The 27,378-nt window shown below is 36.7% G+C and overlaps 1 protein-coding gene and 1 long non-coding RNA gene across 2 annotated transcripts in view; one reads left to right on the top strand and one right to left on the bottom strand.

Annotated features, from left to right (window-relative positions):
- The window catches only part of LOC126961638 (uncharacterized), a 196,831-nt gene that overhangs the window by 27,131 nt on the left and 142,322 nt on the right, over positions 1 to 27,378 (top strand). The gene's annotated exons all lie outside the window — the stretch shown is intronic.
- The window catches only part of IL7 (interleukin 7), a 62,970-nt gene that overhangs the window by 34,174 nt on the left and 1,418 nt on the right, over positions 1 to 27,378 (bottom strand). Inside the window, exon 2 of the mRNA XM_050802187.1 lies at positions 20,689 to 20,825. Coding sequence (XP_050658144.1) covers positions 20,689 to 20,825 — 137 coding nt within the window. The remainder of the gene's footprint in view (positions 1 to 20,688; positions 20,826 to 27,378) is intronic.

The following is a 27,378-nucleotide window of genomic DNA, read 5'->3' as shown; positions in this document are numbered from 1 at the left end:
CAGAAAGTGTTTTCCTAGCTGTTTCCTGGCTGTTGGAGCTCCAAAACCTCCCAGTGCAATAGACATTCTGGTTTTCATTCAATATCTTTCCTGTTTCTCTCTCTCCATTATTTAGTAGTCATTTTTTAATGAAAGTTAATACTACTTCCATCTCTGACCTGAGCTTTGATTGGTCTAAGACTTAGATACTAAGCTAATAAAGGTTATCCCAGCTCTCTGTCCAAAGCAACTTGCTCAATTAAACAAGGTCTAAGGCAGTTGAGACCTCAGACTTCCACTGACATAGGGATTTTTTCATAGATAATCCAATCAGAGTACATCTAAGACCTTAGTTAACTATAAGCAAGGGAATTATCATTCTCCTGGATATGAAAGAAGAAAAACCCTGGTGGCTACCGGTAAGCCACAACATGAAGATTAATGCCACATGGAGAAATGCAGAGTCAAAAACTTGCAAAGAAATAGAGTTGAAATTCTAAGCCACAATTGAAAGCGTTCAACTGGGGTCTTTTCAGTTACACAGGCCATTAAATAACTCTTTAATGTTTAAGTTCATTTATGTTCAGTTTTCTACTAATTATACATGAAAGCATACTGACACAAATATACATGCTGAGGAAGCACACTTTCTTGAGCCTGGAGGGTTCAAAAACGAATACCTTGTGTCCGGCTGCTCTAAAACCTGCCCCCCTTTCTGTTGCAGCCACTGCTACAAATGAAAGGCTTGCTCCTGCTGTACCTTCACATGGTTAGGGGAATACAATCATAGCACTGGAACAGCTCTAGTCCTCTCTTAACTGAGATTTTTAAAGTAAGTCATTTCTAGTCCCAAAGAGAGGAGGAAGTTCCTTCTTCTCCTGTGGGAAAACAATCAGTCGTATTTCCTATCCTAGGAACCCTTCTTCCTAGAATAACAGACAGTGCAAGCAATATCTAACAACTATCACTACCATTACACTCCATGCTATTTTGGTTGCTGTAGTCTTGTAGTATATAGTTTGAAGTTGGATAGCATGGTGCCTCCAGCTTTGTTCTTTTTGCTTAGGATTGTCTTGGCAATACTGGCTCTTTTTTGGGTCCATATGAATTTTATGGTAGTTTCTTCTAATTCTGTGAAGAATATTAATAGTAATTTAATGGGAGTAGCATTGGATCTATAAATTACTTTGGGCAGTATGGCCATTTTCACAATGTTGATTCTTCCTACCCATGAGCACAAAATGTTTTTTCATTTGTTTGTGTCCTCTCTGGTATACTTGAGCAGTGGTTTGTAGTTCTCCTTGAAGAGATCTTCATTCCCCTTGTTAGCTGTATTCCTAAGTATTTTATCCTCTTTGTAGCAATTGTGAATGGGAGTTCATTCATGATTTGGTTTTCTCCTTGTGTATTGTTGGTGTATAGGAACGCTTATGATTTTTGCACATTGATTTTGTATTCTGAGACTTTGCTGAAGTTGCTTATCAGCTTAAGAAGCTTTTGGGCTGAGACAATGGGGTTTTCTAGATATAAAATCATGTCATTGGCAAGCAGTCTGACTTCCTCTCTTCCTATTTGAATACCCTTTATTTCTTTCTCTTGCCTGATTGCACTGGCCAGAACTTCCAATACTATGTTGAATAGTAGTGGTGAGAGTGGCATCCTTGTCTTGTGCTAGTTTTCAAGGGGAATGCTTCCAGCTTTTATCCATTCAGTATGATATTGGCTGTGGGTTTGTCATAAATGGCTCTTGTTATTTTGAGGTATGTTCCATCAGTATCTAGTTTATTCAGAGTTTTTAACATGGGGGGTGGGATGTTGAATTTTATGAAAGGCCTTTTCTACATCTATTGAGATAATCATGTGGTTTTTGTCTTTAGTTCAGTTTACGTGATGAATTACATTTAATGATTTTTGTAAGTTGCACCAGCCTTACATCCCAGAGATGAAGTCAACTTGATCATGGTGGATAAGCTTTTTGATGTGCTCCTGGATTTGGTCTGGCAGTATTTTACCGAGGATTTTTGTATTGACGTTTGTCAGAGATAGTGACCTGAAGTTTTCTTTTTTTTGTAGTATCTCTGCCGGGTTTTGGTATAAGGATGATACTGCCTTCATAAAATGAGTTAGGAAGGAGTCCCTCCTTTTCAGTTGTTTGGAATAGTTTCAGAATAAATGATACCAGCTCCTCTTTGTACCTCTGGTAGAATTCAGCTCTAAATCTGTCTGGTCCCAGTGTTTTTTTTTGTTTGGTAGGCTATTTATTACTGCCTCAATTTCTGAACTTGTTATTGGCCTATTCAAGGATTCAACTTATTCCTGGTTCAGTCTTGGGAGGATATATGTGTCCAGGAATTTATCCATTTCTTCTAGATTTTCTGGTTTATTTGCATAGAGGTGTTTATGGTATTCTCTGATGGTTGTTTGTATTTCTGTGGGGTCAGTGATGATATTTATCTTATCATTTTATTGTGTATATTTGATTCTTCTCCCTTTTCTTCTTTATTAGTCTAACTAGCAGTCTATTTTATTAATTTTTTCAAAAACCAGCTCCTGGATTCATTAATATTTTGAAGGGTTTTTTATGTCTATATCTGCTTCGATTCTTCTCTGATCTTGGTTATTTCTTGTCTTCTGCTAGCTTTGGGGTTTGCTTGCACTTGGTTCTCTAGTTCTTTTAGTTGTGATGTTAGGATGTCAATTAGAGATCTTTCTGGCTTTTTAATGTGGACATTTAGTTTTATAAATTTCCCTCGTAACACTGCTGTCACTGCATTCCAGAGATTCTGGTACATTGCCTCTTTATTTTCATTGATTTCAAAGAACTTCTTGATTTCTGCCTTAAGTTCATTATTTACCCAGGAGTCATTCAGGAGCAGGTTGTTCAATTTCCATGTAATTGTATGGTTTTGAGTGAGTTTCTTAAAATTGAGTTCTAATTTGATTGCGCTGTGGTCTAAGAGACTGTTTCTTGTGATTTCAGTTCTTTGGCATTTGCTGAGGAGTGTTTTACTCCCAATTATGTGATTGATTTTACAGTAGTGCCAAGAAGAATGTACATTCTGTTATTTTGGGGTGGAGAGTTCTGTAGATATCTATCAGGTCCACTTGATCCAGAACTGAGTTCAAGTCCTGAATGTCCTTGTACATTTTCTGCCTCAATGATCTGTCTAACATTGACAGTGCAGTGTTAAATTCTCTCACCATTATTCTGTGGGAGTCTAGGTCTCTTTGTATGTCTCTAAGAATGTGTTTTATGAATCTGGGTGCTCCTATATTGGATGCATATATATGTAGGACAGTTAGCTCTTCTTGTTGAATTGGACCCTTTACAATTATGTAATGCCTTTCTTTATCTTTTCTTTTTTTTATCTTTATTGGTTTAAAATCTGTTTGGTCAGAAACTAGGATTGCAACCCCTGATTTTTTTCTGTTTTCCATTTGCTTGGTAGATTTTCCTATTTTGAGCCTATGTATGTCTTTGTACATGAGATGGACTCTTAAATACAGCACACCAGTGGGCCTTGACTCTTTATCCAGCTTGCCACTGTGTGCTTTTTAATTGGGGCATTTAGCCCATTTACATTTAAGGTTAATATTCGTATGTGTGAAGTTGATCCTGTCATCATGATGCTAGCTGGTTATTTTACAGACTTGTTGATGTAGTTGCTTCATACTATCATTGGTCTATGTACTTCAGTGTGTTTTTGTAGTGGCTGGTAATGATTTTTCCTTTCCATATTTAGTGCTTCCTTCAGGAACTCTTGCATAGCAGGCCTGGTGGTGACAAATTTCCTCAGCATTTGCCTGTCTGGAAAGGATTTTATTTCTCCTTTGCTTATAAAGCTTAGTTTCACTGGATATGAAATTTTGGTTAGAAACTTTTTTTTTTTTTTTAAGAGTGTTGAATATTGGCCCCCAATCTCTTCTGGCTTGCAGGGTTTCTGCTGAGAGGTCTGCTGTTATTCTGATGGGCTTCCCTTTGTAGGTGACCTGGCCTTTCTCTCTGGCTGCCCTTAATATTTTTTTCCTTCATTTCAACCTTGGAGAATCTGACGATCATGTGTCTTGGAGTGGTTCTTCTCATGGCTTATCTTACTGGGGCTCTCTGTACTTCCTGATTTTGACTGTTGGCCTGTCTTGCTAGGTTGAGGAAGTTCTCCTGGATGACATCCTAAAGCATGTTTTCCAACTTAGTTCAATTCTCACCATAGTTCAATTCAGGTACCCCAATCAGGCATAGGTTCTGTGTGTGTACATAATCCCATAGTTCTCACAGGTCCTGTTCATTTCTTTCCATGCCCTTTTTTCTCTAATTTTGGGTTTTATTTCAGCAAGATAGTCCTCAAGTTATGAAATGCTTTCCTCCACTTGATCTTTTCAGCTATTGATACCTGTGGTTGCATTGGAAAGTTCTTGTGTTGTATTTTTCAGCTCCATCAGGTCATTTATGTATCTCACCAAACATTATTCTGGTTAACAGCTCCTATAATGTTTTATCATAGTTCTTAACTTCTTCGCACTGGGTTAGAACATGCTCCTTTGGCTCAGTGAAGTTCATTATTACCCACCTTCTGAAGCCTACTTCTGCCAGTTTATCCATCTCAACCTCAGCTCAGTTCCGTGCCCTTGTTGGAAAGGTGTTGCAATCATTTCAAGAAGAGGTACTCTGGCTTTTTGAGTTTTCAGTGTTTTTTCATTGATTATTTCTCATCTTGCTGAGGTTATCTACCTTTGATGGAGTTTTTGTGGGTACTTTTTTGTTGATCCTGTTGTTGTTGCTTTCTGTTTTCTTTTCTTTCAACAGTCAGGCCCCTCTTCCATAAGGCTGCTGTCGTTTGCTGGGGGTCCACTCCAGACCCTATTTGCCTGGGTCTCTCCCACCCCTGGGAGTGTCACTAGTGGAGGCTGCAGAACAGCAAAGATGGCTGACTGCTCCTTCCTCTGGGAGCTCCATCCCAGAGGGTTACTGACCTCATGTTAGTGGGAATGTTTTTATATAAGGTATCTGGTGACCCCTGTTGGGGTTGGTCTCACCCAGTCAGGAGAACAGGATCAAGGACCCACTTAATGAAGCACTCTGGCTGGAATCCCACTCGTCTGAACTGCCTGGATTCCTCAGAGCCAGCAGGGGAAAAGACTAAGTCTGCTGATCCATGGAGACAATAGCCGCTCCTCCCCACAGAAGCTTCATCCCAGGTGTATCAGAGCTTTGTCTGTAAACCCCTGGCTGGAGATGATGAAATTCCCAGAGGGAGGCCACATGCAGTAAAGAGGGATGGGTTCAGGTGCAGCCTAAAGAGGCAGTCTGGTGATATCTGCCACAGCTGCTGTGTTGTACTGTGGAGAATTTCTCCTGAATCTGAACTACCCAATATCTCTGGCACCAAGAGGGGAAAAGGCAGACTGGAGGCTGCAGTGATGGTTGCTGACCCTGTTCTAAGTTCAGTCATCTTAGGCAGCAGGTAGCCATAGTGATGGTGGCTGCCCTTCTCTCTAGGAACTCTGTAGTCTTAGGCAGCCCCCAGTCCAGTGGCCACTGAGAGAATATGCACCGCTCTGTGTTTGGAACCCAAGGCCCTTTTGCATGGGAATCTCCTTTATGGGAATCTCCCTTATGATGGGAATCTCCTGATTTGCAGGTTGCACCCATCCATGGAAAAAGTGTGGTTTCCTGGGCAGGGTAGCACAATCACTCACTGCTTCCCTTGGCTGGGGATGGGAGTCCCACTTACCCCTGCAGCCCCCAGGTGGGCCATTATTCCACTCTGATTTCTTTGCTTTCTGTCAGTTGCGCCAACCACCTAGTCAGTCCAAATAAGAGAACCTGGATACCTTAGTTGCCAGTGCAGGATTCTCTTGCTATTTTTGTTATTTCGGTGGGTGCCTCCAACTGCAGCTGTTTCTAGTCAGCCATCATGGCCCAGCTCTCACTCATTAGTCTTAAGGTTAATATACAGTAATGGTTATATACTATCCTACAAGCAGCAATCTAATTCCCATTAACATTCTTCACAGAATTAGAAGAAACTACCATAAAATTCATATGGACCCAAAAAAGAGCCAGGATTGCCAAGAAAATCCTAAGCAAAAAGAACAAAGCTAGAGGCACCATGCTACCCGACTTCAAACTATATACTACAAGGCTACAGCAACCATTGGTCTACATGTTCCATTGGTCTGCGTGTCTGTTTTTGTACTAGTACCATGCTATTTTGGTTGCAACTGTAAATTTATAATCACAAGTGCTTATATGCTGTACTTTATAACTGTCTTACTATTTACTTGAACTTTAAATATCAATTTCAACTATAGAACCTATAATTAATGAGACAATTTGAGAGACGAAGTATAAGATGGATATATTCGAACATTCTGGTGAGCTGAAGTGGGGTGGTAATAGGCAGATCAAAGATAAAGATTACTAAAGAAATATGGAAAGCAAAGCAGCCAAATATGATAAACCAAACTGTCAGAAGAGAGTGTTTTGTTTCGAGAGCATAACTTTAAACACCACCTGGTTAAGCAAAAATAAGGAAGCCATTAGGTAAACTGCAAGTAAATATATGAGTAGCACATAAACCAATAGTGAGAAGTCACTGATAGAGCCAACATGGTGAAGACTGTAAGTCATATAATGATTTTACAATATCACTGTTATGAACTGAATATTTGTGTCTCCTCGAAATTCATGTGTTGAAACCCTAACCCCCAATGTGTTGGCATTAGAAAATGAGGCCTTTGGGAGGTAATTAAGTCATGAAGGTGAACCTCTAATGAATGGTAGTAGTGCCTTATAAAGAAACACCAGAGAGTTCTCTAGCCATTTGAAAATTTCACATTCTGCCACAAGAAGATATGAGAAGCTGGCAGTCCATAACCTGGAAGAGGTCCTTCACCAGAACCCAACCGTACTGCCACCCCAATCTTGGACTTCCAGCCTCCAGAACTGTGAGGAATAAATTTCTGTTGTTTATAAGCCACCAAAGTACCAAAGTCCATGGTTCTTTGATATGGCAGCCAGAAGTGTCTAACACAGTCACTTATGTATATCAACATCTTTACAACATAATTTTGAATTATATAATATACATGACATAACATATAATTTTATGCTACACTGTAATTTTATAACTTTAAAATAACATTTAAGTTTTTAAAATGTAAACTATGTTCATTCACTCAGTCAGTCAATAAATATTTATGAAGGGTCTTGTCTGTAACAGGTAACATTCTAGATGCTGGGGATACAAGGGTTATCAAGACAGAGAGTCTCTGTCCTAAAAATATGATAATTTCAGACAGTAGCAAGAACCATGAGGAAAATTTAAAAATACAATATATTTTGAAGAGGCCACTCTAATTTTACAAGGAAGTGAGTTCTGTGCCATCAATTGACCTTTTACTACAGTGTCTGCATTTTTCTCTTGGTTGGTTGGATTTTATATTCAGTAGCTCCCCCCACCCCCCACCTTCTCCTTGAAAAGGCTCATGAGTGCTCTATTGCCTAAATTCTGACATATATAAGTTTCTGCCTGTGCACTTTATATTTGAACAATAACTTGTCTATGTATCAAAATCTGAGTCACATTTTTAATCTCTCAGAATTTTGTAGACATTATTCCATTATCTTTTGCATTTAGATGTGAAAAATCTGAAGCTACTCTGATTCTCCTCCAAATGACTTGCCATTTCCACCTTTAGAATTATTCTTCCTTGCTCTTGAAATTCAGTCACTTTTCCAAGATGTAACTTAGTAACAATCATGTTGAATCAATTTTTATAGTACATGATATACTACTTAGCACGCACGGTTCATTCCATTTTTGCTTTAATTTGTGTAAAAATTTTCCTCCGTCATAGGTTGTTTCACTCTTCCATTTCGATGAATTTCCTTTGGTAGGAACAATTATTCATAAAATGGCTCACTATCATCTCTTCTTATCTCTTATTGTTTCAGCAACTGTTTGTAATTTGTATTTTTACTTTGCATTCATGGTTATTATAACAAATCTATTTCATATTTTTTGTTTATTCTTCTTGTTATTGCTAACATTTTTGTCAGGTCCAAAATGGAGGGAGTGCATAATTTTGTATTTCAATGTATTTCCTTGGTTGTATAATATACTTTTTCATCTCATTGCATTCTTTTATCAACTATTCTTTGATATTCTTTCGTAAAATTCATGTATACTTTAAAACTATGGTGTGAAGTACAAATGAAGGTTTTTATTCTATTTCTTGGTGTCTGTCCTCTTCCAGAATGGACTCTCATATTCTAGGTTTCTTTTAGTCTTTTTATTTTGCTGTGGAATTTCTGTGTGGTTATCACAGAAATTCATCTTAAATTTATTTTCATCTTAAATTTATTTACATCTTAAATTTAAAGTGGACCACTCTGTGCTGATATTTATTTGACTCTACATCTCATGATCCTCTTCTCACTTATTATAGTCTCTTCTCTGTTGAATTTTAAGTTAAGCCACGGTATTATCTGCTCTATGTGCTCGTAGAAAGCCTGGGAACACAGCTATATGGGAAGGGGTATGTGGCAATGGTAGTGCACTGAGAAGTGGGAAAATCTGTGGTCAATTTTATTGGTGAACAGGGACTGTCCACTTTCTTTTTATTAAAGACTATTTTACAGAGTGGTTTTAGGTTCACAAAAAAATAAGAAGAAGGTATAGAGATTCCTCATATACTTGATGACACTGTGAAATACAGTTATGTGTCACTTAATGATGGGGGATATGTTCTGAGAAATGTGTCATTAAGTAATGGTGCCATTAGATGATTTCATCGTTGCACAAACATCATAGAACCCAAACCTAAATGGTATAGCCTACTACATACCTAGGTTATAAGGTATAGCCTATTGCTCTCAGGCTACAAACCTGTATAGCATGCACTAAATACTATAGACAATAATAACACAATGGTAAGTATTTGTGTGTCTAAATGTATCTAAATATAGAAGAGGTACAGTAAAAATATGGCATAAAATATTAAAAATAGTACACTTGTATAGGGGACCTTCCATGGATGGAGCTTGCAGAACTGCAAGTTGCTCTGGATGAGTCAGTGAGTGAGTGATGAGTGAATGTGAAGGCCTAGGACACTACTGTGTACACTACTGTGCTATACCTTTATATGGCTGGCAGTGCAATGGGTTTGTTTACATCAGTATCATCACAAACATGTGAGTAATGCATTCTAAGACATTACCACAGCTATCATGTCACTAGGCAATATGAATGTTGCAACTCCATTATAATCTTTGGGGCCACCATGGTATATGCAGTCCCTCATTGACTGAAACATTATGTCATATGACTGTGCATGTTTGGTCTTTTCCCAGATTCCTGACACACAACCGATAAAATCCTTGAAACCTCCAAAGGGATGTCTTTTTCAGTGTTAATGAGATGACTGGTGACTGGCAGCCCGTAGGTAGCCCCCAGCTCCAGCCCCAGTCCCAGCCCCTAGGATAACAAAGCGTAAATAGAGGGTTGGGACTTTCAGCCCCACCCCCATCCCCCAACTTCTGGGGAGGGGAGAGGGGATGAAGCTTATGTTGATCACCAATGGCCAATGATTTAATCAGTCATGCCTAACTCTCCAGAGAGCTTACAAATAGCTGAACATGTGGAGGTATTTGGAGGGTGGCACACCCGGAGAGGGCATGAAAGCTCCAGACCTGCTCTCCCATACCTTGCCCATGAATCTCTTCATCTATACCTTTGTAATATTCTTTATAATAAATGATAAATATTAGTATTTCCTCGTATTCTGAGAGCTGCTCTAGCAAATTAGTTAAACCCAAGGAGCAGGTTGTAGGATCCCCATTGTACAGCCAGTTGGTCAGAAGCACAGGTTAGACAACCTAGGGTTTGTGATTGGCATCTGAAATGTGGGTGGAGGGGGAAAGAGGAGTCATGAAGACAGCCTCAACCTGTGTTATATGATGTTGTCTCCAGGTAGATAGTGTCATAATTGAATTGACAACCAGCTTGTGTCCTTTGCAGAATTGATTCCTTACTTAGAATATGGGGGAAAAAATCTCCCACACATTTGGTCACAGAAGTCTTCTGTGTTGATTGTTGTTGAAGGAGAGAATAAGAAAACTTTTTTTTCTACAGATACTCTCTGTCCCCACACATGCATAGCTTTCCCTGTTATCAGCACTGTGCTCTTTTTAACAATTTACCTTTTGTTAAAGTGCATCATGGTGTATGGTGAGCTGGCCTGCATGAAGAAAGTATTCTCATTTGGTCTTCAAGTTTCCTCCCAATTGAGAAAGAGGTGTTTTGCTTTTCATAGAGACTACCATATTTAGGGGTCATTTTCCCAATTCACTTGCTTTTCTCCAGTAGACATTTCCACAACCTCTCTTCAAAGTGTAGTGTTAGTGAATTTTTTTTCAGGATGTTGTCCACTTTTGTCACCACTTATTTGAGTTTCCTAGGGCTTCTATAACAAATGTCCAAGAACAGAGTGGCTTAAAACAACAGAAATTTACTCTCTCACAGTTCTGGAAGCCATAAGTCTGACATCAAAGTGTTGGGAGGGTTGTCCTTTTGGAGGCTCTGTGGCGAAATCATTTCATGACTTTCTCGTAGATTTTGGTGGCTGCTGGCAATCCTTGGTGTTCCTTGGCCAAGCTAAGTTGATGCATAAAATTAACCATCAAAATACTATTACCTCATTGTCTTTCTAACACCCATGGAATCAGTAGTGATGACTCTCTTGTCACTTCTGATAGTAGTAATTTGTGTCTTTTTCTTATTTTCAGGGTCAGCCTGGCTGGAGGCTTATTAATTTTATTGATCTTTTCAAAGAACCAGTTTTGCTTTCATTGATTTTCCTCTATTAATTTCTTGTTCTCAATTTCATCTCTAATTTCATCATTTGTTTACTTCTGATTAATTTAGTTTTAATTTTCTCTCTCATTTCTGTTTTCCTAAGGTAGAAAATTAGACTATTGATTTTATATCTTTTTCTTTTCTTTCTATGCATTTAATACCCTAAGCACTGTTCTCACTGTATCACACAAATATCTATTTTCTTTTCATTTAATTCAAAATATTTTAAAATTTCTTTTGAGACATTTTGTTTGACCCATATGTTATCAAAAATTATGTTTTTAATTTCCAAATATTTGGGAATTTTCCATCTATTTTTCTTATTTTATTGATTTCTATTTCAATTACATTTTGGTTGAGAGAATGCTGTGCATGACTTGTACTTATAAAAATTTGTTAAGGTGTGTTTTATGGCTCAGTACATGTTCAATCTTGGGGAATGTTCCATGTGAGCTTGAGAAAAATGTGCATTATGCTGTTGTTTGATGAAGCATTTTATAACTGTCAATTAGATCCAGTTGATTTATGGTGATTTCAAGTTCATCTGTAACCTTATTGATTTCCTCCCTGCACAATCTGTCAGTTACTGACAGAAGGCTGTGAAGTTTCCAACTATCATAATGGATATATGTATTTCTTGCAGTTTATCAGTTTTTGCTTCACAGAGTTTGATGCTGTTGTTAGGTACATACAGAGCAAAGATTCTTATGTCTTCTTGGATAATTAGCCCTTTATTATTATATAATGCACCCTCTGTATATCCATGACAGTCTGCCTTGCTCTGAAGTTGACTTTGACTGAAATGAATATAGCTACTCCCATTTTGATTAGTGTTAACATCGTGTATCATTCCCCATCATAATACTTTCAATCTATGTGTATCTTTATATTTAAAGTAGGTTCCTTTTAGACAACATAGGTTTTTAAAATCTACTATTTTTATTTAATTTTTATAACTAGAAAAAAGTGATTCATAAAACAAAACGCCTTGCCTCTTAAAAAGCAATGTCTCTTGTTAAATTGCAACTGATTAGTCATGCTACTGAGTCATATAAACAGGAAATTTATATTTTAGCATAACATGATGTTAAAAAACTAATTTTTATTGTAATCAATTTACATTTGCTTTTATTTGTTAACTACAATTATTTAAACATTGTCCATTTATTTACACATATTTTTGAAGTAATATTTGAAAAGAATTTGATCCTTCTCTGGCTACTTCTGTTAGCAAACCAATAAAATGCAAGACCAAATCCTGATAGGTGCTGGGGGAGAGATACTTTATTAAAGAGTTTAAAAAGAAGAAAAATGGTACCAGATTTGAAATGAGACAAATAACTCAAGTGTCATCAAAAAGTTCAGACACACAGGGGAGGCAGGAAGGTTAGTCAGGGCCCACTGACGGCTGCAGAAGTGGTCCCAGTGAGATCTGGCAACTACTTGAACTAAGACTAGTAGTAGAAGTCTATAGAATAAATGGAGAATACAGGTGTTAAGATGATATACTAAACTATAGATTTTGGTGATGGATGAGATGAAGGCTTTCAGAATTCAAAGACTGGGAAATGCTAAGATTACCTAAGATAGAGAATACAGAAGCAGGAACAGGCTAAATGTGATGATAAATTAGTTCACTATTAGGCATGAGGTGCCATAGTACATCTGGGTAGAAATATCTACTTGATATTCGAATTAAATGGTCCTAGAGTTCATGGAGAAATGTAGACTTCAGGCTATATGAGAGCTGTCAGTGCAAAGACAAAAGTTGAATCTGTGAAAGCCTCTAGAATAGAGTCACAGTTAAAAATATTGGAAGTTGTGAAAGCATATTATAACTGATTAATCATTAGATTTATAGGTTTATAATTTAAAATAAAGGGATAGCCCTGTATTTGCCTACAATTAGACTGAGTTATTTCTAGAAAGCGTTTGGTCATTTCCAGCAGCCTTTATATTTTGAAACAGCCTTTGCTCTGGTGACTAAGAGTTATGTAGTTCAACCACATGAGTTATATTTAGGTAAAATAATTTTTTATGGACAAAAATATTGTACAACATCCAAAACTAGTTCATATTGATATCAAAAAGTACCTGACATTTGACTCATAACAAATTTCCAAAGAAACATATGTTCAAAAAAACAGGCTTCCTAGATTATTCAAAATTAGCTCTGGGTTCTCATTAATTTATGGTGTTAACAATCCGTAAACTATTTATTAAACATTTGAAAAACCACTACATTTAAGATGCTGGGCTAATAGTCTGTGAGATACAAAGATGACTCAAACATAAAATCTGTCCTTACTATATATATATAGACTAGTATGGGGAAATAAGATGCATACTTAGGTAAGTATACAAGGAGTGGAGAGTTAGAAATCATAGATAATTTTAAAATAAAATAAAGAAAAAATTCCATTTGCAATAGCATTAAAGAGACACAAGATACTTAAGAATAACTTTAACAAAAGAAAGGTAAAACCTATATTCTGAAAACTATAAAATATTGTTAAATTTTAAAAGATACAAATAAATGGATAAAGGATTCCATGTTCATGGGCCACAAGCATTTTTGAGCATTATTAAGAAGATGATATTCCTAAATTAATTAATGCATGAAACAAAATCCCTATCAGAATCCCAGTTGACTTCTTTGTAGAAATTTGACAAGCTGATTCTAAAATCTTCCCGTGGAATTCCAGGGGACCTGAAATAACCAAAACAATCTCAAGAAAAAAAAAAAACACACACACACACAAGTAGAAGGATTCATATTTCCTGATTTCAAAGCTTATCCAAAGAAAGAGTAACAAAGACAGTCTGGTACTGACCCAGGACAGATATATAGATAAACAAAATGGAATTGCAGAGTCCAGAAATAAACCCATACATCTCTGGTGAAGTGATGTGTGACGAGGATGCCAATATTATTCAAGGGGAAAAAGAGGTTCTTTCTTCTCCAAGTGTCACTTATTTGTGGCTTTATAGGAAAACTATTTCTGTATAAATTTCATACCAGCCCCTGATCTCTCCCACCTTGGTGCCCAAATTGAACCCTCTGAAATTTTATTATATAGATGTCACTACATAAAAATAAAATTATCTATCAAAAGTAAGAAACTAAGGGAATTATGAATGGAAAGATGTTTTAAACAGATAGGACAATTATAGAGTTATACTTAGGCCAAGCACAGTGACTCATGCCTGTAATACCAGCACTTTGAGAGGCTGAAGCAGGCAGATCACTTGAGATCAGGAGTTTGGGAACAACCTGATCAACATGGCAAAAACCTATCTCTACTAAAACTACAAAAATTAGCTGGGTGTGGTGGTGCATGCCTGTAATCCTAGCTACTTGGTAGGCAGAAGCACAATAATTGCTTGAAGCTGGAAGGTGGAGATTGCAATGAGCTGAGAACACACCACTGCACTCCAGCCTGGGTGATGGAGTGAAACTCTGTCTCTAAATTAATAAATTAAGTTATACTTAATATATTATAATGTACTCTTACCAAATGATGAGAATATCATCAAAATCTAATGGGAGAATGAAAATGGATCTTGAAGCTCCCCACCACTTCTCTACAGTCTGTCATTGCTTCTGTCCATACCACTCACTTGACCATACTTACTAGTATATAGAGTCACATGGTTTAGTAATTGCTCAGAGATACGACATCACCAGAGAGATTTAGATTGCATTTAAATTATAAAGCTATTTAATTTACTAATCCCTAAAAAAAAGGTAGTCAATCCATAAAAAAAAATCAGTAATTTCATCAGTATAAAAGATTTTAAGGAAATAAAAACACAAGTGAAAGACAAAACTGATTTCAAAACTAAATACCAAGCTACAGTAATTGAGACTGTCTGGTCCTGGCATAGGGATTATATATCAATGGATTACCATTGAGAGGTCAGAAATAAACCCATACATTTGAGTTCAGTTTATTTTCAACAAGGGTATCAAGACATTCAATGAGGGAAAATATAATTTTCAATATCAGATGCAGGATCTATTGGATAACCACATGAAAAAGAATGAAGTTGGACCCCTACCTCACACCATATACATAAATTAACTCAATATGAATCAAAGACCAACATGTGAGACTGAAACTATAAAGCTCTTAGAATAAAACATACCTGTAAATCTTTGTTGTCTTGGATTAAGCAATCGTTTCTTTGATATGAAAACAAAAACATGAGCACAAAGAGTAAATGAATTGAACTTCATAAAAATTAAAAATGTCCTTCAAAGGACACTATCAAGAAAATAAAACATAATACAAATGATGGGAGGAAAAATTATAATATCTGATAAAGGTCTAGGATACAGAGCATATAAAGAACTCTTACAAATATAAAACTGAAAAAACAAATAACCCAATTTAAAAGTGGGTGAAAATTTTGAATAAACAATTCTCCAAAAGAAGATATGCAAAATGGCTGATAATAACAGCCAATAATGAAAAGATGCTTGACATCATTAGTCATCAAGGAAATGAAAATCAGTATCACTATGAGATACTATTTCACACACACAGAGATAGCTAGAATAAAAAAGTTAGATGACAACAAGTTTTGGTGAGAATGTAGAGAAATCAGAGCCTTAACAAACTGCTGGTAGAAATGCAAATGGTGTAGCCTCTTTAGAAACAGTTTGCAGTTCCTCAAAAAGTTTAACAGAGTGACCATATAATCCAACAACTTGACTACTAGGAACATTCCAAGAGAATTGCATAAAAACTTGCATAGTCAAAGAATGGGAAACCCAAATGTCCAAAACTTGATGAATGAATAAACAAAATGTGGCATATCCACACAACAGAATTGTATTGATCCGTGAAGAGAAATGAAATACCAACTCCTGTTATCATATGGATTAATCTTAAAAACATTATGCGAAGGCAAACAAGATCAATACAAAAAGTTGCATATCATCCATATGAATTATATACAAGACTTATATGAAATGTCCAGAATAGGTAAATTCCTAGAGACAGAAAGCAGAATGCAGAATAGTGGCTGCCAGAGGCTGGTGATGGGGAATAAAGAGTTACTGCTAACAGGTAGAATATTTCTTTTGGCAATGATGAAAATATTCTAGAATTAGATAGTGATAATGATTGCATAATTTATTGCAGGCATACCTCAGAGATACTGTGGGTTTCGTTCCACTGCAGTAAAGCAAATATCACAATAAAGTGAGTCACACAATGTTGTTTGGTTTCCCAGCATATAAAAGTTATGTTTACACTATACTATAGCCTATTATGTGTACAATAGCCTTATGTTTAAAATAACAATGTATATATCTTAATTTAAAAGGACTTTTTTGCTGAAAAATGCTGACAATCATCTGAGACTTCAGGATACTGTAAACTTTTTTGCTGGTGGAGGATCTTGCTTCAACATTAGTGGATGCTGACTGATGAGAGTGGTGGTTGCTGAAGGTTGGGTGGCTGGAGTAATATTTAAAATAAGGCCACAATGCAGTTTGCCACATAGATTAACTCTTTCTTTCACAAAAGATTCCTCTGTAGCATGTGATACTGTTAGAAAGCATTTTATCCACAGTAGAACTTCTTTTAAAATTAGAGACAATCCTCTCAAATCCTTCCATTGCTTTAACTAATTTTGTGTAATATTCTAAATGTTTTCTTGTCATTTCAGCAATGTTCACAGCATCTTTACTCAAAGTAAAATTACTTCAAGAAACCACTTTCTTTGCTCATACTTGAGAAGCAGCTCCTCATCCATTCCAGTTTTATCCTGAGATTTCAGCATTTCAGTCACATCTTCAGGCTCCACTTCTAATTCTAATTCTCTTGCTATTTCCACCATATCTGCATTTGCTCTCTCTATTGAAGTCTTGAACCCCTCAAAGTCATCTATGAGAGTTGGAATCAACTTCTTCCAAACTCCTGTTAATGTGGATGTTTTGACCTCCTCCCATGAATCACAAATGTTTTTAAGGGCATCTATTACAGAATAATGAATCCTGTTCACAAGGTTTCAATTCTTTGCCCAGATCCATTAGATGAATCATTATCTCTGGCAGCCATAGCCTTACAAAATATATATCTTAAATAATAAGACTTGAAAGTTGAAATTACTCTTGGATTTACAGGCTGAAAACAGATGTTATATTAGCAGTTATGAAAACATTAATATCCATCAGTACTCTTGGGTGACCAATTTTGCACCGTCAATGAGCAATAATATTTTGCTGAAACTTAAAGTCACCAGCTGCATTTCTCCCTAAGAAGAGACTCAGTTTGTCCTCTTAAGCTTTGAAGCCAGACATTGACTTCTCTTCTTTAGCTATGAAAGTTCTAGATGTCACCTATTTCCAGTAGAAGGATGTTTCATCTACATTGAAGTCTGTTGTTTAGTGTAGCCACTTTTACCAATTATCTTAGCTAGACCTTCTGGATAACTTGCTGAAACTTCTACACAGGCCAAAATTGCTTCTTTACTACTTCCAGAACACCATTTACATCTTTTTGTTTCTGAGTTTGGTTTACAACCAGTCTATTTGTTAGATGATAAGCAGACATCTAACAAACAGGCAGTCACTCTTCCTACTTTTAAAACTGTAACTTGCATTATACACCACCAACCTTTAACCCTCACCAAAATGTAAGCTTCTTAAAAGAAGGATCTGTACTTGGTCCATCATTGTATTCACACCCAAACCCAACATCACCCACATAAATGGGTTTTTCATAGTAACTTGTACATATCAGGCCCTAAATAAATGTTCGCTGAATGAATAAACTATCACAGAGATTGTCCTTGGGAGGTAGGAGAGTCGGGTAGAGAGCATAGAGAAAGATTCTGGCTCAGTCACTTATAAACTGGGTAACCCTGGGCCTCAGATTCTTCTGTTTTGAAACAGAGGTAGTAAGAATGCCTTTCTCAAGGGATGTTGTAAGGATTAAATTAGTTAACACGTGGAAAGCACTAAGAACATAACAAGCACTTCATAACTATTAGTATTGTGGTCTCCCCAAAACTTAAACACAGTAATGTCTGCAAAGCATCTAGTCCACACTGAGTGAATGAGTAACTAAATCTGCTCTACCAGTCATGTTGATATTAATAATTCATTCAGACTTTCTCCTTACCTTAAATTTATCCCCTTCTATGTATAGAAAACATTCTTAAAGTTACTATGGAACTACTAAGTTGGACTGACCAGCTGCATTCTTTTCCATGTCTTGTGAATTAACCTCCTTAAGAAGAGTAGCTATGTTTTGTTTTTTGAAAATAGTATTATTATTGCTGCTGACGTACTTGTTCTTGTTTTGTGTGTTAATGAGATAAGCTCCTCTATATTCTCCCACCAAAAAAATGTGTCATGAGTCTGTTGGATAAAACTCTCCTTTTATGGAATTTTAATGGCATATTCTTTTGAAGTTTTATACACATATAGTTATCTATAAATGTTGAACTAGCACTAGTTTGTTCTCTGCCCAGATAATAAAATTAAATGAGAAATATTATCTTGACTCAAAAGATTAATTTAGTAGCATCATCTAATGCAATGTCCAAATTAGCAAGAAATCTAAATTAACATTTACTATGCCCTATTTTTTTTCTTGTCAATGGGCAAAATCAGGGACCTCTGGATTACAATGTACAGTGTAGCACAGTATCTCTTTTTAGTTTCCATATTCCTACAAGAGGTATAACACTAAATTCCTCAAGGCATCATGCCACTTCAGTATGAGTACGTGGAAGAGACAGTGGAGTAAAAGGGGGGACAGATTAGACAATTTCTCCCATCTTATGAACATTTGAGAGAGTTTTCCATTGCTATTCAGAGTTTCAATCCAATTGAAAAAAGACTAATTATCTGTTAAAACAATACATCAATCACATTGTATTGATACAGCTCTGAAACCTTGGAAAAAATTAACTCTTGCAGATGACATGTTTGTCTATGTAGAAAATTCCTAATAATAACAGACTTCTAGAACAAACAAGTGATTATAGTAAGGTTGCAGGACATAGGTTAATATACAAAAGTCAATTGCTTTCCTATATACCAGCAATAAACAACTAAAATTTGAAATTAGAAACACACCATTTACAGTAGCACTAAAATATGAAATACTTAGGTATAAGTCTAATAAAATATTTACAGGATTTATATGATGAAAAGAACAAAGCTCTGATGAAAGTTTGCATTTTCAACCACATCTTCTTTTGCAGAGTTTTACACGCATATAATTATTTACAAATGTTGCCAAACTAATACTCATTTGTTCTCTGTCCAGATAATAAATTTAAATGATGAAAAAAATTAAAAAAGAGATAGTACATGATAATGGCTAAGAAGACTCAATATTGTTAAGATTTCAGTAAAGATGTGAGTTCAGACACCTCAGCAAAGCAGATATACAAATCGCAATAAGTATCTGAAAAGATGGTCAACATTGTATGTCATTATGGAATGGAAAATTGAAACAACACTGAAATACTATGGCAAGCCTATTACAATGGTTAAAATCTGAAACACTGACAATACCAAACGCTGGCAAAGATGGACGTCATTAGGATCTCATTCATTGCTGGTAAGGAGGCAAAATGGTACAGCCACTTTGGAAGAAGGTTTGGCAGTTTTGTACAAAGCTAAACACAGTCTTACCATATGATCCAGCAGTCATGCTTGTAGGTATTTACCTGAGTTGGAAACTTATGTCCACAAAAAACCCTGCATGTATATGTTTATAGAAGTTTATTCATAATTTCCAAATATTGGAAGCAACTGAGACACATTTTTCAATCAGTGAAAAAATAAACAAGTTGTGGTATATTCACTCAATAGACTGTTATCCAGCAATAAGAAAAAATGAAATATCAAGCCACAAAAAAGTATGGGAGATGCTTTGATTCACATTGCTAAGTGAAAGAATCCAGTCTAAAGAGGCCACATACAGACCGCATGATTCTAACTACATGACATTCTAAAGAAGGCAAAACTACAGAGATATAAACAAATCAGTGGTTACTAGGAGTTCAGGGGTAAAAAGGGAAGGATGAGTTGGTGGATAGATTTTTACCATATGATTTGTATGATATGTAATCACGAATATGTGATGTTATACATTTATCAAAACCCATAAAACTATAAAACATAAGGAATGAATCCTAACGTTAAATATGCACTTATGTAATGTATTAATGCTGGCTCATCAATTGTAATAAATGTACCATACTGATGTAAGATAAGGGAAAGAGTGCAGAGGGAGAGAGAGCATATGGAAATTTTCTATTTTCTGTTCAAATTTTCTAGAAACCTAAGCTGGCTCTAAGGTATAAAATATATTAATTAGAAAAGCTTTACCCATCAAAAATAGAAAATTTAACTCACAACAAATTATTGATTACACATAGATATAAAATACACACATAAATAACTATGCATCTACATACACACATCCAAATAAAACACATCTATTCACCATACGTTTTAAATATTTACTCTGTTATTTTCCCTCTCTTAATGTAATGCTTCTACAGGGACTAACATGGTAAAGGAGAGGTGAGGAAATTTAGGCGGTGATAATGAATTATGCTTACAAGAAATTTACTAGTGAATAGGACTGAAATGAATAGTCGTGAGCATCTTACAGTCTAGGAAAGAATTATTTTTAAGCTACATAATTATGTCAGCTATAAAAATATACAGTTAGTAGCTCATTAAATTTTATTCTGTAGTTATTTCACTTTCTTGTCAAGAAATATGAATACTTGATTATAAAACTACATACCAAAAAAAAGTTCAAATTTTCCCAATGCATGAAAATGTGAGTAAAACAAAATAAGCACATACCAATAATTGATCGATGCTGACCATTAGAACACTCTCATATTGTTTGCCATCTTTACCTTCAATATCACAATCAGATGATGCTACTGGCAACAGAACAAGGATCAGGGGAGGAAGTCCAAAGATATACCTAAAAGAAACTGAATTCAACAGTAAATAAGAATGTGCTAAATGTTATATCATATTGCATTTGATTGTGGGGTTTCAATGGACTGGACCATTTATTTCTAATAATTTTAAAAATACATCTTGATTTGGAGATACTACAGGAAGAACCCCAAAAGTTGAACTTATGTAACAACCAAAATGGAACAGTATTTTGGAGTGTAGCATCCTTTCACTTTTTTATTTTGCAATTACTCTTTAGGAAAGTGTAAAACAAGGGTGATGAAATCAGAGACTGCTTCTGAAAAACACTCAAGGGTGTTAATCAATTTGAATTTATGTTGAGCATCCCCATAAGATAAGGCATCCACAGGTTAAGAGATGCACTACATTTCAAAGAGTTACATATTGTTGAAATTTTATGATGTACTGCACGTAATTGTATATTTTTGTAAAACTTGATGGTAGTTTGTCTGTCTATTTGATTTTTGGAGGCAACACTGTGGGAGGGATTGCACTGTTACTACTCTAACTGCACGCTTTCTTTTTAATAATGAACCCTGAAGGGTTTACATTCCCAAAAGTCTTACAAAGTTTATGTTTGTATTTTGGGACTCCTCTCCTATCCTTTCACTATCTTCTGTCTCTGAATCCCCAGAGACTCAGAATCCTTTCAAACACAGCGCTGTCCAGCTTCTTGTCATGTTAGAAAAACTCAATAAATAAATTCACATCCTCAGATAGAAACCAATGATTTCTATCTGGTTTTTTTGTTTGTTTGTTTGTTTGTTTGTTTTTGGTTTTTTGTTGTTGTTGTTGTTTTGTTTTTGTTTTTTGTTTGTTTGTTTGTTTGTTTTTTGAGACGGAGTCTCTCTCTGTCGCCCAGGCTGGAGTGCAGTGGCCGGATCTCAGCTCACTGCAAGCTCCGCCTCCCGGGTTTACGCCGTTCTCCTGCCTCAGCCTCCCGAGTAGCTGGGACTACAGGCGCCCGCCACCATGCCCGGCTAGTTTTTTGTATTTTTTAGTAGAGACGGGGTTTCACTGTGTTAGCCAGGATGGTCTCGATCTCCTGACCTCGTGATTCGCCCGTCTCGGCCTCCCAAAGTGCTGGGATTACAGGCTTGAGCCACCGCGCCCGGCCCCCTCTACCTGTTTTTGATAACTCTTCCCAATTAGGAGCAATTGTCTAATCAAAAGGACTGAAATAAATGGTATTATTTCAGGCAGAAAAATGGAAAGCCAGTGGTTCCCACAAACATTAAAATCTGATCATACAGGGACCTATTTCTTCATAAAACTGCCATAGTGTTTTATTTATTATCTTTTTGTAAACTCTGAGGCATGTTGATGATATATTTCCTGTGAATTTCCCAAATGAACTTTAATTGTACTCGAATGCAAGACATTTCACTTGTGTGCCTTCTCTGATTACGAGTACAAGCAGCACTCCTTCAAACCCAAGGAACTAATATTGTGACAGCCTGAAGACTGTTAGGGATATCACAAAGTTTCCAGTAACACTGTCATCTATTATATCATGATCTGTCATATTAAACAATCAATAACACCTCCCAATAAATCAAATGACCCATGTTATTACAAATAGAGAACATTGTCTGGGTAGCAGTTATGAAAACAAACAAAAATCTAACTTCTCATCTGCATATGTGACAAGAAAATAAGAGAAACAAAAATCCAATAATTTTATTTATACAAATCTATTCATAACTCTGCCACTAAGTGCCTATATGCATGATGAGCATGAATTAACTCAGGAGACAGATAATGATGATGATGCTAGTTACCTTTAATTGAGTACCTGCCATGTGTCAGGAACTTTATATATAAAATCTCTAATACATATATATATATATATATATATGGGAGTGTGTATGTGTGTGTGTGCGTGTGTGTGTGATATATATATATATATATATAATTATATATATATATATAATTTGTAAATATCCAAAAAGATCTGCAAATTAGTCTTTCTGTAACACATACATAGTAGGTGCCAGGTATGGATGCTAACTTGAATTTGTTGCTTTACCAGGATTTGATTAGCAATGGCCATAATCTATTGATAACATGTAATCACATTTGTCTTCTGAATGAAGTTTTGCCTCTCTCTTCTACTCCTGTCCCTTCATCCTAAAGATCCTCAGTGATTGATTGCTAATTTAAAAAAATATTTTGGCAATTAAAAATGTACACTCAGATTTAAGGGGGACCAGAGCAGATTTCTTAATAATACATATTTAATATACTGTACAGTGGTGAAGTCTGTGTATCTATCACTTGAATAGTGAACATTGTACCCAATGGGTAATTTTGTAATCCTTATCCTCCTCCTGCTCTCCCACCTTTCCGAGTCTCCAATGCCTATTATTCCACTCTGTATGTGCATTTGTACCACTGTTTAGCTCTCAGTTATAAGTAAGAACATGCAGTATTTGGCTTTCTGAGTCATTTCACTTAGATAATGGCCTCGAGTTTCATCCATTTTGATGCAAAAGACATGATTTAACTCTTTCTTATGGCTGAGTACTATTCCATGGTATACATGTACCACATTTTCTTTTTTTTTTTCCCCTCTCTTTTTGAGATAGAGTCTCACTCTGCTGCCCAGGCTGGAGTGCAGTGGCACGATCATAGTTCACCAAAGTCTCAAATTCCTGGGTTCAAGATATCCTCCTACCTCAGTGTTTTGAGTAACTAGGACAACAAGTGTGCCCCACCATGCCCAGCTAGTTTTTTAAAATTTGTTTTTAGAGGACAGCTCTTACTCTTTTACCCAGGCCGGTCTTGAACTCCTGGGCTCAAGCAATCTTCCTGCCTTGGCCTTCTTGAGTGTCAGAATTACAAGCATAAGCCACCATGCCTGGCCGTACCGCATTTTCTTTATCCAATCCTCTGTTGATGGACATTTGGATGATCAATTGCTAGTTATTCATCAGATTCTGACCTTGTAATCAGATCTGTATAGATTGTATGGAATCATACTTTTATTTTCTCTGTCATCTTACAGGTGTCCAAAAGATATACTTCAGGAGGAGTAGATGACAGAGGAAAAATTATATAACATATCACTTGAAATGAGCTTAAAGGAGAATATAATAAAATGATTAAATGCTAGAGTGAAAGGGATACTTTTACTATTATCATAAATATTATTTCAAAGGTCCACCTTTTGTTTTAATACGTGAGGTTGTTTTACTTTCTGTGAGTACTAGCTGTCTTCTTCACCCCAATTTTCCGTAGTTAAGTGCTCCCCAAATTTAAATCAACCTATTTATTCACTGGATAGCATTTTGTCCATTCTTTCCAATGATGGTTGTTGGAAAATTCAGTCTTTTTGTGTATTACACATACTTTCTCAATTTTGAAACATAATTTGTCTTGCCTGTTAAGAGTGTTTTCTGTTGCCATTGTTGTCATTGAATAATTAGTCCCAGACAGACTGTGGCAATGTAAAAAGCACAGAGGTTTTGGAATATAGACACTTGAGACTTTTGACTTGTAAGACAATGGTTTGTGTGACTGTGTAAATGAACAGCATCTCTTAAGATCACTTACCTGATTTCTAAAATGAAAACTTTAGCCTAAATGATCTTTTTCATCTCACAGACACCTTATTCTAAGAATCTACCTGGCCATCCAAATGCAGAAACTCTTTAGATCTGAAATTGCCTCAGGGACAATGCTGCAAACATACCTAGGGCCTTGGACCCACATCTCATAGGTCCCCAGCTCTCCCATTAATGATGTAGCTTGGTAGTTTGGTCTGTAATTGAAGACCTTTCTCCTACATCACATAGAGAGTAACATATTAAGATTGGCTGGTTTGAGAGTGCTTTGGAGATTGTTGTCACACCCACTCCCCACCATCCTGAACTTTTAATTAGGTTACCAAAAAGATAAATCATAAGAACAATGCAAGGCAAGCGTGGGCTTGTGGGATTGCCCTTACTTCCCCTGAAGAGGCTGAAATTGGAGAATTTGTTTTCAGTAGGGAATTTGGTTAAACCAGAATGAGGTCTGTCTAAAAATTCTTGTTGGTTTTTAATGTAAGCCAAATAATACATTCAATCCTCAGATGCTTAAGTTATGGGGGTAAAAGTGAACATAAATAGTTTTCTACAATCCATCAACTACGGTCTTTATCAGTCTTTAAAACCAGTTTTTACTGAATGTCCATTGCATAGACCTATTTTCACGGATAATTTGATTCCATAACCACTTCATGAGGAAGTAGGTAAGTACTACAAGTTATTCACATTTATAGATGGAGAATCTGGGGCACAGAAAGAGTTATGTAGGAAAACTCCAGGCCGGGCACGGTGGCTCACGCCTGTAATCCCAGCACTTTGGGAGGCCGAGGCGGGCGGATCACGAGGTCAGGAGATGGAGACCATCCTGGCTAACACGGTGAAACCCCGTCTCTACTAAAAACACAAAAAATTAGCCGGGCGTGGTGGCGGGCGCCTATAGTCCCAGCTACTGGGAAGGCTGAGGGCTGAGCAGGAGAATGGCGTGAACCCGGGAGGCGGAGCTTGCAGTGAGCGGAGATTGCGCCACTGCACTCCAGCCTGGGTGACAGAGCCAGACCCCGTCTCAAAAAAAAAAAAAAAAAAAAAAAAAGAAAGAAAACTCCTTTTGTATCTTTCTTTCTTTCTTTTTCTCTTTTTTTTTTTTTTTTTTTTTTTTTTTTTTTTTTGAGATGGAGTCTCATTCTGTCACCTAGGCTGGAGTGTAATGGTGCGATCTCGGCTCACTGCAACCTCAGCTTCCCAGGTTCAAGTGATTCTCCTGCCTCAGCCTCCTGAGTAGCTGGGATTACAGGCGCTAGCCACAATGCCTGGCTAATTTTTTTTTGTAGTTTTAGTAGAGACAAGGTTTCTCCATGTTGGCCAGGCTGGTCTTGAACTCCTGACCTAAGGCGATCTGCCCACCTCAGCCTCCCCAACTGCTGGGATCACAGGTTTGAGCCACCACGCCTGGCTGGAAAATTCCTGTATATAATATAGATATGGAATTCAAATCCAAGTCTGTCAGGTTGAAGAGTCTAGAACCTCAGCTTTTAGGCACTGAACTACATTGCTTTCTTAAAAAATAACCATATATGTGTAGTCAAGGGGATTGTACAAAAACCTATCTCCCTGTGCATGAACCTCACTAGGGCACTTCCTGGCCAAACTGTGATACTGCATCATATGATCTTATTTCAGAAAAAGACTAAATATTTGTTCTTATTACAGTAGGTTATGTGTCAGGGTTAAAAGCAGAAAAAAGTCACATACATGAGTGTGAATATGACATGTAAGTTCGTTCTATGAAATGGCCTTTTCCATGTTTTAAAAAAATATTCAAACACTAATGTGATGCAGTTTGTAATTCTACTTTATACCTGTTCAGGGTTTCTAATGTTAGTTCTCTATTATTAGTTTTTGAGACAGGGCATCACTCTGTTGCCTAGGCTGGAGTATAGTTGTAAGATCATGGCTCACGGCAGCCTTGACTTCCAGGTTCAAGCAATCCTCCTGCCTCAGCCTCCCGAGTAGAGTCTGTTTTTTATTGCTATTCAACTTTTTGGTCCTCAAATATGATGAAATTACCCTAACCAGATAACCACATAATAGATCCTCAACTACTTCAACTCTCAAAAGAAATGGCAAAGACAAAGGGTAAAGAGTAACCTTATGTGCACTCTTGATGGAACAAACTTCTAGTGAAATCTCTTGAAACAAACTGCAGGAAGCCATGCATTATAATCATTATTATTAGAATTTTAATATTTTGTCTGCTAATGAAAACTTATAACCCATGATTCATATAGCTGTACTTCAGGAAGTAAAGGCTCTTTCTGAAAAATGCACACGCTTGCTTCCTTTTCTCGGTTTACCTTTCTACTTTAGGGCAGAGGTGTTGCAAGGATTAGAATCAAAGGTGATCCAGAAAGAAGAAACTGCAGGAGAACTATGGGCATTGCAAGGAAAATAGGGTTGTGCTCAATTTTTAGTTTTACATTAAGCTCCGGGAGGACACTCCTTAGAAGTCTTCCATAATTATGTCGGCTATTCTTTCCGCTCTCCCTATCTGTGTTTTGTTACTGAGCTGGTACTCCTTGTTTGTGTCAGTTCTTGATTCTTTACCCACGGGAGTGGAAAGAAGTCTTGATCTAACGGAGTAGCCATCAAAAGAAAGAACAGTCAGTTTCCTATTCCTGCACGCTCCCCCCAGCTGTCTTCTCGCTTGAGGAAGTAGTTACTGTAAAGCATTCCAATTTTCCTAAGCAGATCTTTTCCCCTCACATCCCTTTTTCCTCTTTTTTTATTCCAGTAACATTTTTGCTCTTTCATTGGTCATACATGACTGCCATCCGAATCCAACCCTCCTGAATTCTGTCCCTGTCCATTCTAAATCCGTATTCTGCACAAATAAGACATATTAGGTCTCAACACTGGTCTAGAAGTCAGAGTCATGCCTATTTCATTCTGCCTCCATCGAGAAGCGCCCGTAGGAAAAAATAAATAAATAAATAACAACAACAATAAAACAGAAGCTGGCCTTGTCTCAGCGCCAGCC

This window comes from Macaca thibetana, chromosome 8 (assembly GCF_024542745.1).
Source record: "Macaca thibetana thibetana isolate TM-01 chromosome 8, ASM2454274v1, whole genome shotgun sequence".
NCBI lineage: Eukaryota > Metazoa > Chordata > Mammalia > Primates > Cercopithecidae > Macaca > Macaca thibetana.
Note: the sequence above shows the minus strand (reverse complement) of the source record. Positions and strands in the feature narration are given on the sequence as shown.